We start from the raw sequence: 14,090 nt of genomic DNA on the forward strand, positions 1-14,090 counted from the left end.
AGCTTGGCAGTGCACAGGTACCTACCTGCAAAAAAACATCTGGGTGGAATCTGACCAGCTCACTGCCATCCTTTGGCTACCCACAAAGAAGGCTTAAAAGACTTTTAAAAAACTTTTTGTCAAGCATGCAATTAAAAAAAATGAGCTCACTATTATGCTTCTTTAGACTCATTAACTTCCTTAATGTCGAGCAACTGAAGTGAGTGCAGTGGAAAAAAAAAACAAAAGCAGCTAAAAATTGTTACTTTGGGGAAAAAAGAAAAATAGAATAGTGGTTTTAGTAGACTAAAAGGTTAGGCTTTCTGAAAAATCCTTATGTTAGGCTAACTCCAAAGGCAAAACAAGGTTATATGTCAGGTTTTCTCCATACATATTGGCTGAAAATAAAAGTCACATATGTTAAGCATTTTTTTTTTTTTTTTTTTTTTTAAATCAACGAGACCTTTTATTAGAACAACTTTTTCCTACTCTTTGCATTTTTATTTCAGCCATCCAAAGTTTTCATTGACTACATTCCCAGGTTAAAACACACCTGGGTCAACCTCTCCTCACAAGTAAAATATTTGCTTTCGAAAACAATGCAAAAAGTCTTTCTGAAATAGAGGCATGACTGCTGCCATCTGCATGCCAGTACAGAAATTAGCAGTCATATTTCACAGGGTGACATTTTCTCCTCCCAATAACCGAAGTTAGTTTTGGATGAGTTTCTTGTATACCAGGACCCAAAAGGATAGCCTCTCCCCCAACCATTCCCCTTCCCTTTGTCTTCAGACCATGCTGATCCCCAGGGTTGCTCACACCACTGGGCTGCTGCCCGTGCTCACCAGCACAACTGTTCCCTGCAGCAAGGTGACTTCAAACTTCTCAGCTACTGGGAAACAACATCTTTGTTAAAGGATGAGCAGGCACACATCCACCTTCCCTAAGGGATAACTTCGGCCTCAGGCCGCCCAAAAGCCAAGCCCCTGGGGCAGGCAGCACCTTGCCCTTGGACGGGCTCCACTTCTGACCCCACAAGCTTGTTCCACCAAACGGACACCATATTTATTTGTTAAATAGATTGTCAGTAACTGTAAAATAAAAAACGAGACTGCTTTTTCCATGTAAGCTAACAGTTTGAAAACAACTTCTAAAGAAAAAGCAATTTAGACTATTAAAACTGTTTCCTATTTCAGCAATAAAGTAAGCTTAGGAGAACATACTGTTCTTCCAGTTAAAATTATTCCCACTTTTTATGGCATAAGAAGCAGATATACACATAGAAATGTAACAAAAGTGAACAAAATGTGCTTTGGGAAATTACTAATTCTAGAAGACTTAAATCAAAGACTTAAAGACTTAACTTCCTGCTCTACCTTCATTACAAGTTCTGAGAGCAGGTATGTGCAGGATTGAGTCCACAGAGGCTTTGTTCTTTCTGACTGGGAACTCACATCCTCAGCAGCAGTAAATGTTTTGTTTACATGTCAAGGACAAACTTGCCTTTATAGGAACAAGCCTGGGTGAAACTGGTGGTCATTTACTTCTACCAGTTAGAATGAATATTAAGGACCCATCACAAGATGAATTCAAAATACCTGTGCAGTTAAAAGCTACTGAAACTTTGGGACAAGACTGGGAACGTTTTTAAGCTGAGGAAAGGTTTCTAGCTCCATCTGCTTCCAGAGTGGGCAGGATGGCAGGTGAGGTGGTTTCTGTTGCAGAGACCTGATGGAAAGCACAGACTAGGCTGACGTGATTAGGCCTGCAATAGCTGATTTAACATAGTCTTACAGCAGAAATTCTACACAATGAGCTTACTTACATGTGCATCGCACTTTGCAGCTATGCTATTACCGGCGATAAACAGATAACCATTCATTAGCTTCTGTGTAACAAACAACTGGCAAGCTATTTCATGCCTGAAAGAATTTATAGCAAAAAAGGGAGAAAGGTAACACAGACTGGGTGACTTTGTACCTGGAAAATAAAATAGATACTTTAAAATGCTGTTACCTTCAGCTGTACAATACATTGACACTGAGATGTCCCAAAAAAAAGGACATTTATAAAAAGGATGCCAAATCCTTATGTGCTACCCAGCAGGAAAGCAAACAATCTTATAATTAATAAAAACAGCTATTAGTAAAATGCTCTGCAGTACAGATGAAATTTATGGTTAAAACCAAGAATGTATGAGAAAGAGCTCCAAATACACGCTTCACAAGCGGTCCTAACTACAAGGGTCATAAACTCGTATGTGTACAGACAGTTACACCTCATAAGACTCCAAAGGGGGACATTAAAAAGAAGAAAATTAAAAATTAATAAGTCCACAGTACAGTCTCTCTGAACAGGCCAAGTCTGTTCCCAAAGTCACAACTCCCATGGCAATTTCTAAGGACAACAGAATTGGCTCTGCAATTATTTCTGAAGCAGTTGGGAGTTGTGTACATCATTTCACCAGTTCCAAAGCCACTCTGTGAACAAAAACTGGTGGAAAAAAGCTTACAACAGCCCCCCCTCCCCACAGAAAGCCAAATACCACTGTATTTCGTGCCCAGCAAACACTGACACTGCTGTGAGCTACCTGTTCAAAGGCGGACTATGTCCTTTGACAACTCAGCTCTTCCTGAGATTCAGACACAAGGGGCTAAAATCTCAGGTTTGAAAGAATATTCAGCACCACAGGTAACACTCGCATCCATTGCCACTGACCATTACATCCACATGCTCTTCCACCAACAGGCAGTGCATCCCTGCTGCTGCTGTGCCCTCAGCCCCAGGCTGTGTCTCCAGCTACACACCTAGCTTTCGTGTTCCCAGCCCACAGCTCTGCCCACCAAATACAGAGGCTTAGTATCCTGCTTCCCACCAAACACCCAGTTCCCTCCACATCAGGTTCCATACAAGCTTTCCAGCAAGAAACCCTGTTCATTTAGGAAGCCTCTAGCCTCTCCTTACAATGCTTTGCAACATCACTAAATTCCAGTCTTGGGCAGGAAGCACAAATCTTTCTAGAGCTGCATTTTCCACTTTCCTTTTGTTATTTTAGGTGCTGTCGTTAGCCACGTAGAGGGGCCACAGCCTCACTGCTCTGTTAGCTCTCCAGGGAAAACATGGTTCGTACACACCACCTTTCAAAGTCTTTCTGCTGAGATTCCTACACACGCAGGCACAAATCATGAAGCATGTTTCCCAACCCTTCGTACCATATGCTGCTACTTCGGCTTCCAGCCACCAACACTCCTTGATTTGCTGAGTGATTTGTATTGCAGTATCATCCACGGCAGACCACTATTTTTAAGGCCTGACAGGTTATTCCCTTACATTCATTTTTTTCCTGAAACATTTAATAAACTTCCAGCTTTGGGCAGCTCTCTACGTTGCATCTACTGAGCCCATCCCAGGTAAACAATTTTTCACACTGACGTTCCCTTTGGTCTGTTGTAATTTAGATCCCATTGGCCCCTTCTCTCTTCTTCTATGGTATCAGTTAAGCTTCTCATTCCACACAGGCACTTTTTTCTTGGCCTAAGGACAGGCAAGTTTCATAGCTTTTAAAGCTGGAAGAAACCCTCGTGATTTAGCACAATAATGTTCTGATCTGGCAAACTGCACAGGCCATAAAGTTTCACACAGGAAAGCTCTCAGCTCCAGTATAACAGGGACACATTTTGGCAATTTTAGAGAGCTCCATTAATTCTAAATGTACATATAAACCTGTTGGTGTTGTACTTTCTCCTCTCAGTACTAGGAAATTTACAGCAGATTCACCATCTGCTGCCTAAAATCACTGTTTAAGATGTTCAAGTGGACTACAGGTCAAATACTGCCCTTAAGGTGATATAGAAGTTTACAACTCAAGGGTTTTTTTTTTCCTTATTTTGCCTACTATCAGCAACTAAGTATATGGGTGAACAATAAATTTCAAATCTCTCAGATTAGTAAGCAATGAAAAGACCTTATCCAAATTCACAGAAGATGCTTGTGTCAAAACATGGACTCTAACCCTCCACTTGTGTATCCAAATACAAGGTCATCCTTCATCTGCTGTATTCTTCACGCATCCATTAAAGTGTCCCCATCAGCTGAGAAAATCATCTGTACACATGAGCAAGGTGAATTAAGACAGATCTACCACTTACCACTTTGACTGACCACCTACCCCAAGCCCTGAAAGCTGTCCATAAAGGCTTCGACTGGTGGCAGAAAGAGAGCAAAGTGACAACTGATCCTTACAAGTGGGAAATCTTACAATGGTCTCTCCAGATTAAAGCACAAAACTGAGTACAGGGATGTTTAACATCACAAAGGGAGTTTCCATGAAGGCAGTAAAGAACAGAAGGGTAAGCCTTGCCTGAATCACACCAATAAACATACCATAAAAATAAAGCCACTTAGATCTCAATAATCCCAGTTACTTCCTAATCTATGAGAAGTTAGTTGAATACGTACTTCAGCACAAGCAGACACCATCTTCTACACTTCTTTTTTTAATCAATTTGTTAATCCATAATAGCGTAATTCAGCAGAAGTGAATCCAGCCTGGGTAACATTTCATATATTTGCAACAGGATTCTCCAGTCGTGTTTTCCAGCAGAAAGGTAAAATCAGTAAAAACAACCCCACCCCCAAATTTCCACAGTGTCTTTGAAGGGGCCCAATTGCTTTTGCACAACACTGAGCATGTTCACTCTCCTTTTAAAGTTTCATTTAAAACCTAAAGTAGTTTTGGCTGATTAGACCAATGCAATGAGGTACTAACCACATCAAATAATTAGTGTAATGCAATGAACATGACTGCCAAAGCAGCAAAGGCTGTTAAGGGGCAGCAAAACCCCCACCCGAGCAATATACAGACTGACTGCATGGCTGACCAAATGCTGGCTATCTAGCAGACATAACAAGATGAACTTCCTCTGTAATTGGGATGCTAAATAAGACCTTTATAACTGTCTTGCTATTATTATGCCTGACGTGATGCTTTTTAGTGCTGATCTGCACAACTCATCTATTGCCCCAGCCTCGGAGAGTAACGTTCTTGGAGTAAGAGATCATGTTCTGTACTTCTGAGGGGAAAAAACAAACACTACAGTCTTTAGAAAAAGCCCAAGATTCTGTAATAGATTTTACTTATGATGAAATATGCTTCATGGCTCTCTTTTACAGCTGAAACCACGCATTTCTTATGTAGATTACCACACAGCCTCTTCTCCCTCTGGGGCAAAAACTTCAGATAAATCTATCATCACATGCAGAGTTTCACAGACTACTCCAAAAAAATGTTTCCATACCCATTCTGTCTGCTGTACATCAATAGTAACTAATAAGACAGTTTTAATATGACAAGTGGATACAATTTGTAAATAACTGAGTAGTCAGACTCATTTACTAAAACAGACACTTAGGAACCTAAATAGCTGAGGAGAAAGTGGTTGTCTGTGCCAATTCAATTTGTTCTTTTTCGTCTCTCATCTGGTTTTGCTTCTTCAGAAATCTGGACTAAGACATGTGCAACAGCTGGAGGACTTGGAGCCAACGCACTGCAGTACCCAAAGAGAGCCATACAGAGTACGGATTCAGAGCAATACTCAACCAATGCTTAGAATAGCTGGATCCAGAGGTTGATTAAAAGAGCCTCAGCTTCTTTCAAAGGAAATTAAATGCAGGGCATTAGCCTCGCGTAAACCTTTCTCATCCCATATGATATTCAGTAAAGTTTTCTTGCACAGTGACATTCAAAGCAGTACTTCCATTTACTACTCCTACAAGGACAACATAGAGGGCCCCCAAGAATATATTGATAAGGGTGTGAGGAAGGGCAAGATGCAAAGAAATGCAGAGGGTAAAGCTTATGTCCTTCTCTCAAAATTTGTCTAAATATTGGTAGCTTGCATACTTGTGGCATTCCCTTCTAGAAGTGTGCCTTCAATGGTAAAGTGTCCCTCCACCGATATTTGGAAACAACGGGACTTACAAATACATTCCTGTTAGAAAACAAAGAGTACTACTGTTATAAAACAATTTAGGATTCAAAAAAACAGTATAGCACTACAATTTGAACCTGTGTGCTGAAGTGAGAGGCTTACATAGTTTTATTTCACACTCAACATTTCAACATTCCCCAAGACACAAGCATCTTTCCCCCTCCAGGGCAATGCTTCATCAACACACACAGACCCCATAGGTGCACCCAGACACACAGGCCTCCCCCAGCAAAGCCAGGGGTTGAATTTCCTCCCTATCAGCAGCAGAAGTGGGAACTGCAACACACAATAGTCAAGGAGACAGTTTGCTTCAAAAAAACATTCAGTCTTGAATTTTGTGTAAGCTTGAGCAGCTGAGCTAGTCACAGAATGAATGAGCCCTGAGCTGAAAGCAGTTAGCAGTTCAGATGATAAACGGGGAAGGTAAATACTTTACGAACATGGGATCATAGCTTGACTTAACACAGGAATTACGCATTGACATTCTATGATCATACCACTTGGCACAGACCCTACAGTCACCAGGACACCCTTGAGCATGAGCCCAAATCTTGTCTCGATCTCCACCTCTGTGGCTGAGCAGGTGGTTCTGCTTGCACTGGAAGAACTGCGATCACAGCAGGTAGCACAGGCCCCGAAATCAGTAAGATCAGTGACAGAAATCATGTCACAGAAGGCACTCCTACATAGCCAAGATGTTGACCAAAAATAATCTCTTCTTTGTATGAAGAAGCAACTCCACATGTCTGCAGTGTTTCTTCTACCAAGCTGAAGCTAATGTTAGGAAATGCTGCTGGGGGAGGAAAACGTGGCAGAACCACAACAGGATGGATGAAGGAATAAACCTTCCCTGTGGGGCACAGTTAGCCAGGACTGTCCCAGGCTACAAAGCAGAAAGCATCCTCCCCCCTACAAAGAGCCAGCTGGCCCCACACTCCTCAAAGTCCCCTTTCTTGCAGGCACACCCCCGTAGGAGCTTGGAAATTCCCCCCACCACCCTTTTTATAGTTTCATTTCCATTCCTAGTGCACCAGGCTGAAGGCTAGCTGCCACCAGAAGGAAAGCCCTGACTGCCTGACCTTCCCCTTCCCTGCAGGGGCCACTTCAGCCCCTCTACCCCTCAGCAACACCAGGACTGAAGGACACCGACAGATATATTTATGCATTTATGTTTGCTAAGCTATGGTTCCGCCTTTCTAGCTCCCTCACCTGTATGACTTTGACCATCTCAGAACTGGTGTGACTAGTTACCAACAAGACAGGAGATATCTGAAACTAATTTTGTCACCACATACGTTAGCCAGAAGTTATCCATATTTTAATTATTTATGTTTTCCCTTACAGGGCTCATTTTAATTCTGTACTTGCACAATTACAGTTTAAGAACACGAATACTAAAGATAATTCAATTCACAAACCTATTCTGGTGGCTTCATCATCTGCTACAAGCAGAGAGCATTCCTGTGGAGCGTATTATTTAAAACAATAATATTATGGACTGCACTGTGCAGAGAGGCAGAGCAATACCAGGTGTGCATTGCAGATCCATAGTAAAGCCTAAATTCAGATGAATTTACAAGACTGCAACTTAAATTGTCAGTCACAGCATGACAAGACAACAATTTTGATATAATACCTTTCAAATTACAGACCACTACAAGCACGAAAATTATACACGCAGAATCACAACATCGTAAGGACTTTCAAGGCACGTCTGAACCTGAATGTTGGTTTTCCATAAGTGACAGACACGGCAATGAACACTTGACCTAGGAGAATTTATTTCAGTAATGTCTCTGCCTTTCCAGTTTCTCCTGTTACATTATGAAGGCGGGCAAAGGCAGGCTGGCAGCAGGAGGCATTAACAGCAGCCTCGAGGCTGCAAGGCAGGGGACGAAGGGAAGGACATGGGGAGGGACCCACCTTGCCTAAAGCATGCCCAGAAAAAAGCATCCGAAGCAGTACAGAGGAGCGCAGCAAGAACCAAAATACTGCCAAAAGGAAAGGAGAGGGTTTACAGCAAACAGGACCTGAATCACCTTCCCAAAGCACACCTCAAAGAGGAAAAAACAAACCAAGCAACCTGTTAGACAAGGAAAACACAGACCACAGGATATGCCTAGCAGGAACATGGCAAACTCCCTGGTCACCCCAAAGAGTGCTGCAAGGGAGGCAAACGAAGTCACAGGATAGGTCAAGAGAATTACTACAAACATTGTCACAAATACTGGATCTTCCATCTTCCCCACCTTGGTGGAGACTGCAAATATTCCATCAGATGCTGGCTTTATTCACATAGAAAAGGCAGTTTAAAGCATTCTCTGAAGCAGGTGCTGCAGGAAAGGACACTTGATGGTCTGCTCTCTTCACTCTTCCTTGCAGATTTCCTTGGCAGCACACAACAGCATCATGGAAGCCCCCCTCCTATGGCTCCAGTTGGTATGAAGACAGGACAAAATCAGGTCTCACTGACAGTAATGTCACTTTACTACTGCAGTAAAATGACAAGGGGAAGGGAGAGCATCTTCTCAGGAAAATGCTACTTCTAGGGGCATTGGTCATTCAGCTACCGATAGAAATGCTTGTGCTGGTGGCAGTGGTGTGATTTTTCAAGCTTTGTGAAGCTTCCTCACACATCTGCAGTAAACCTGAAGCTCACGTCACATACAATTGTTTCAAATCCTTGGCCCTTGCTCCACATGAGAGCAGACAGAGCAGGGGACAACATCCCTGCAATTCCACTCCTAAGTGATTAGTAAGAAATGCTCAATTGAGTTTGAGCATATAATTCCCAGGATTATCCTACTTTGGAAGCACAAAAATGTAACTGTTTCTAACAGCTACCCTATTTCCGTTTCCAGACTGGAAAGACCACTCTGACTACCACTAACCTGATACACATTGTTATAACTCCTCTACATCCTACAAAGTCACGTGTTGTAAGAACTACTGGAAATCTCAAACTCTGACAATCAAATGATGAAACACACCAGACTTCTTAAATCTCAAAAAATTTATTGCCAACAACCTCACAGCACCAAATCATGTTTACCAACAGCCCTGAACCAGACTTTTTTTTTTTCCTCTCCAGGTATATTTACAAAAGCTGCAATCATACAAAGCTGCCTTCTTTCTTTTAAAAAAGAAAAAGGGAAGTCTGAACAGTCTCTGACCCTAACCATACAAGAAATGCTTTGGTTTATTTCATGGTCTGTGTCATACATCACACATACTCTAATATTCACTTTTCTTCAGTGTCACTTTCCTGTAAAGGCATAAACAGAATAGCATTTGGGAGTAGGCTTTTGTTCTCTATTTTGCAGCTTCCTCTGAGATAGACTCCAGCAAGCTTGTTTGTTTGTTCCCAGGTGTCATCCAGAACTGAAGCTTTCTTGCACCGAATTGTTGAAAAGCAATACATTTTATGTCACAATGCAACACGTTGATGTTTTATAAAAAGCAATCAAACCAAAAAGGAATAACTGGTTTTTATCCTCATTTTGACTCCCATTCTATAACAGGCCGGGTACATTCTTAATACAAGATATGAGGGTTAGACCAAGCAGAGCCATCCCTACCATGTAATTTGAGGGAAAGTCAGTCAGCAAGGATTAATGGCCAGTATAACACTGATTACACAGAGGAATAAAACTCTGCCAAGCACCGAGACACCGCTTCTGTATTCACTTCGCAGACAAGGAACATCTTTAAAATCCATGTTCAGATTTAACAAGCTGAGCAAACTAAGAAACAGCACCAAATAAAATGGACAGCATGATTGAACTCAGGGATGATAAATCAATGTGCGCAAGCAAACCTGGCAGTAAAGTTTTCCTAGGTTAAAAGTCAGTACAGACTTATTTTGCTAAACCAAGAAGTAACGGGCAATATCCAGATTTTAAAGGAACCACTAGTCAGATCAATTACATAAAAGCAAATTCTAAAACCATAAGGTTAAACAAAACAGAATATTAAAAATAACTAATAGAAGAAAAAAGGCCAAATTAGTCTTCACCATTAAACTTTAAAAATTATATAATAAAGAATTAGATTATTAATCACTCAGATCAATAAAATCTGCCAGGAAAGAGAAAGCACAGCTCCCATGAAAGGGAAGCTTCCTTTCGTAGCTTGCTCAATGAGAGCATCAATGCACAGACAAGTACATAATCGTGCAAAGGCTAAAAAAGAGCTAAGTTGCCAGGGACTGGAAATAAGGTCCTTTTATAGACTGATAGCCACATAAAGAACACAGAAGGAAAAGGGGTCTTAACAGTCACTTTCCGGAACAGAGAAAGGTGATGGAGATCTCTGGGGATTGCTGGCAACTAGCTTCACTCAACATCTTTATCAACACCAGCAGAACAGAAAACGCAATGACGGCTCCTAGTTTGCAGATGAAATTAAGCTGTCTTTACAGAACTCAATCCCCTGCTGTAGAAATCTGTACCGAGCTGTTCTGACACTGAACCCACCTTAGAGGCACATGGGAAGAAGCCATACAGAAAGTCATTAATTAACAGAAGTGAAGGATTTTTTTCTGTTGCTTTCCCCAGCCAGTTGTTGAAAGAAGATGCCAACCAAATTTTGTCAGACTTACATAAAGGCACAAACAGCATGCTGTCAGCAAGGCATCACCTCTATTCCTACAGATAGATGCTCCTTGGCAAAAAAGGTGCGGCCACGCAACACTGTCACGTATGCTCTCAGGGCATGTCTTCCATGGAAATGCAAACTGATAAATACTTCTTTATCAAAATTTACATTCTTAATCAGATCTATACTATGTACCCAACTTCAGGACATTATATTTTTTAGTTGCTAATGTGATATTATTTGAATGAACTACACTATCATATTAAATCAGCCACAGCAGAACATTTCAGATCAGCCTCCTATAAAAGCCAGTATGAACGTAGGCATCAGAAAACACAGGACTGTCTCTGGAGTGAGAAGAAATCGCAAAAGTGGAAATAATTACTATTATCTGCCACCTGCTCTGCACATGAGAAAGTCCTAATAACACTGACCAAAAAAAAATTCACCACACCATACAAATACTGCCAATAAGCCAATAAAGTGAGGAGGGGATGTTACAATTTCCACTAGCAGGTGTAGGAAGTAAATAAATGAAATCACTTTGTTCTTTTAAATTCTCACTGCTACTCACTTTAATTTAGACAGGACCAGGTGGAGGTATGGCAGCAGCCAGGCTGTCCTCTCTGAAGGAAGGCAGCAGATTGCCCCAGCAGCCATCACCCCTGCCCCAAAGGGCTCGGCCAAGGCCTCATAGCAAGGCAGACACACAGCAAACACCCCTGGCCCTACAACAAGCCTGCTGCCTCCCAGCATTCACCCCAGAAACACATTTGCACCTTGCCACCCATCTTCTGCCCCAGCCAGCACCTCCCACACAGCCAGGAGCTGCGACCACCAGCGCTTGCTAGCACAAGCTGGGAGGCAAAGTCAGCACGGAATTGCACGTCAGAGCACAGAGCCTCAAACATCCACTCTATACAGTAAGAAGGATAAATGCTAAGTCAATTTCAAGCAAGACTTTTTTGGGGGGAATTTGTGTTCCTGTACTGCCCCCTAAAGACCAGAACGAAAAGCAGGAAAAGTTGCACCCAAGGCATCCTATCTGTAGTCCTGGAAGCGAGCAGTAACTGCTTTTCTCCTACTTGGCTTTCAATAAGGATCACGCTGCATATTATATGTAAGCCAGAGCCATGACACAGTTCAATTTCACATCCCACTTCAGCGGGTGCAGACTATTTTATTTAACTTCCATGTGTGTAAAAAGAACTATGTGTGATAATACACATCATTAGTTTAATGAAGTCTCTTGAATAAGTAGAAACTGTTTTTAATTGGATAAATAAGAAAATCTGTTCGCATAGTTTGGATCTACTAAAACTTCACAACCAGCGCATGCTTTGCAGTGGAATCTGAACCGTGGTAAATTAAGTTTTATTTAATTTCCACTTTCTACTAATACCACTGTTAACAATAAACTTCCAAATGCGTAACACCTGAGATGGATTTTCACTGCAGTTGCTGGTGCCAGCCTGCCCCCGAGGCCAGCTGCCTCTCATTGCCTCAAGGTGCAGGCAGCCACCCTCCTGAGGCACCCCGAAATCACGAGCCAGGCTTCCCAGGAACATCACCTAAAAGTCTTATGCTTTTTTTTTTTTTTTTTTTTAATACCCTGAGGTTGGATGCAGGTGCAACCTGGCACACAGCACCAAACTTCTCCCCAGGGACATGGGGATCACAGCATCACTTCTTTGAGCTGCAGCTGGGAGGCTCTGCGAGGACAGAAAGCGAAGCCCCGGAAACATGAATAACCACGCGTCAGGTAGTTATGAAACAGGGCAAAAACTGGCAATACTGAAGTTCTTCTTAACATCCCGGTGAGCCCAGACGAGTTTTGACTGCCTGCCAGCGCACGTTCCGGTACCGACACACAGCCACACCGCTGCTTTCCTCCCGCCAGCGGGACTTGGGCTCGCCAGGTGCCCCTGGCAAAGACCCGGGGACACACGTGCAGCGTGGATCCCCCCACACCCCACACATCGCTTCGGGCAGGGCCAGCCCCCATCTCCCCGCACAGCCCCAGCGCTGCCCCCAGCCCTCCCCGACCCGCCCGCCCTCCACAGCGGCGGAAGGGGCGGCGCTGGGCAGGCGGCGATGGCGGCGGCCGCCTTCCCCCCCTCCTCCCTACCTGCGCAGGCAGTGCTCGCACACGCCGCCCAGCAGCTCCTTGCTGACCACGTATGCGAAGGGCTCGGCCCGGTACAGCAGCTCACCGGGCCGCAGCCGCCGCCGGGCGCGCAGCCCGCTGCCCTTCCCGGGGCTGCGGAACCGCTCCAGCAGCGCCGCCGCCTCCATGCCGCCGCCACACACAAAATGGGCGGCCCCTCCCTCCACGTCACGCCGCCCGCGCCGCCATCTTAGCGCTTATAACCGCCGGCACGCCGGGGGCACGCGTGTGAAGGCGCCTGCCCGTGACAGGGCTCCCAGGCGCGATTAGCGACGTGGTTCCAGTCGCGACTCACCTCGTGGCGCTAAACAAAGCGATTAGAAGCGTTCTTGTTAATTGCAGCCCGTGTGGCTAATGACAAATAGGCGGTGTGTTGGTTGGGGCTTTTTCTCAGTGACTCTTTGGTTGTTTTTGTTTTGTTTTAATGGAACTAAGGCGCTCATAAAAATCAAAATTCTGATTGCAAGTGTCATGAGCAAGGAGGTGAAAAATCCCGCAGCTCCTTTTCTGGCCTCCGCACTTCCAGCAGTCCCCCCCAGGAGACACCTGAAGCAATAATGAAGCTTGCACTGCCACATCAGCCTTACTCTGCACTGCTCTTGTTTCACTGCAGCGCCCACCCAGCCTCAACACTGACAAGGATGTGGAAAAAATGTATACAGAAATGGAAGTGGCGTGAGGATAGGGGGAGGCTGCACACCCACAACATCACATAGAAGAGAAATGAACTTCTGGGCCTGGGCTGGGCCTTCTCCTGCTGGGGTGGTCTCCTTAAGCCTCATCCCAGGGCCGTGTCCCCCAGCCAGTGCTCCTCCAGCCTGGCCACCAGTGCACTTGACCACAGCCAGCCTGCTGCATCCTTAAATGTACAAGATAGGGAAAATCAAACTTGTTTTGTACCGTGACCCAAAGGGTTGTCAGTGTCATCTGAGCCTATGCAGCTTTCATTCATTTAAGAGATAACATACATTATGCTTGCTATATGTGAAGTCTACAGATAAGCTTAGTCTGCTCTTCCTTATTGTGCCTATAGAGGGAGTCAGGGCTTCTGTTTTGGAAAGGAGCATTAAGTTGACCTGCCAAATAACTCAGAAACAGGCCCAACAGTTCTGCCAAACAGCGTTCCCTTTCCAAAACGCACTCGCTTTCATTCTTAGTAACAATTATCTTAGTCCTCAAATATTTTCAATCAGGCTACAACAGGGTAGTCACAGGTAGCAATACACATATCCAAGATACTGCTGCTGGGAAGAACCGAGGTAGATTCTCACAGGGAAAAAAATAAAAAGATTCCCACAGAAAAATGTATCCATTTAGACATTCACTTAAACACTGCACTTTTGTACTTTGTTACCAAA

The 14,090-nt window shown here is 43.7% G+C and overlaps 1 protein-coding gene across 2 annotated transcripts in view; it reads right to left on the reverse strand.

Moving 5' to 3' along the window:
* Positions 1–13,082, reverse strand: part of SMYD3 (SET and MYND domain containing 3) — a 394,861-nt gene extending 381,779 nt beyond the window's left edge. For both annotated transcript variants that reach the window (XM_082756582.1, XM_082756581.1), the window contains exon 1: positions 12,694–13,082. In XM_082756582.1, coding sequence (XP_082612708.1) covers positions 12,694–12,860 — 167 coding nt within the window. In that variant the 5' untranslated portion in view covers positions 12,861–13,082. The remainder of the gene's footprint in view (positions 1–12,693) is intronic.
* Positions 13,083–14,090: the final 1,008 nt, after the last annotated feature.

The sequence above is a fragment of the Aythya marila genome (genome assembly GCF_965140915.1).
Source record: "Aythya marila genome assembly, chromosome: 3".
Classification (NCBI taxonomy): domain Eukaryota; kingdom Metazoa; phylum Chordata; class Aves; order Anseriformes; family Anatidae; genus Aythya; species Aythya marila.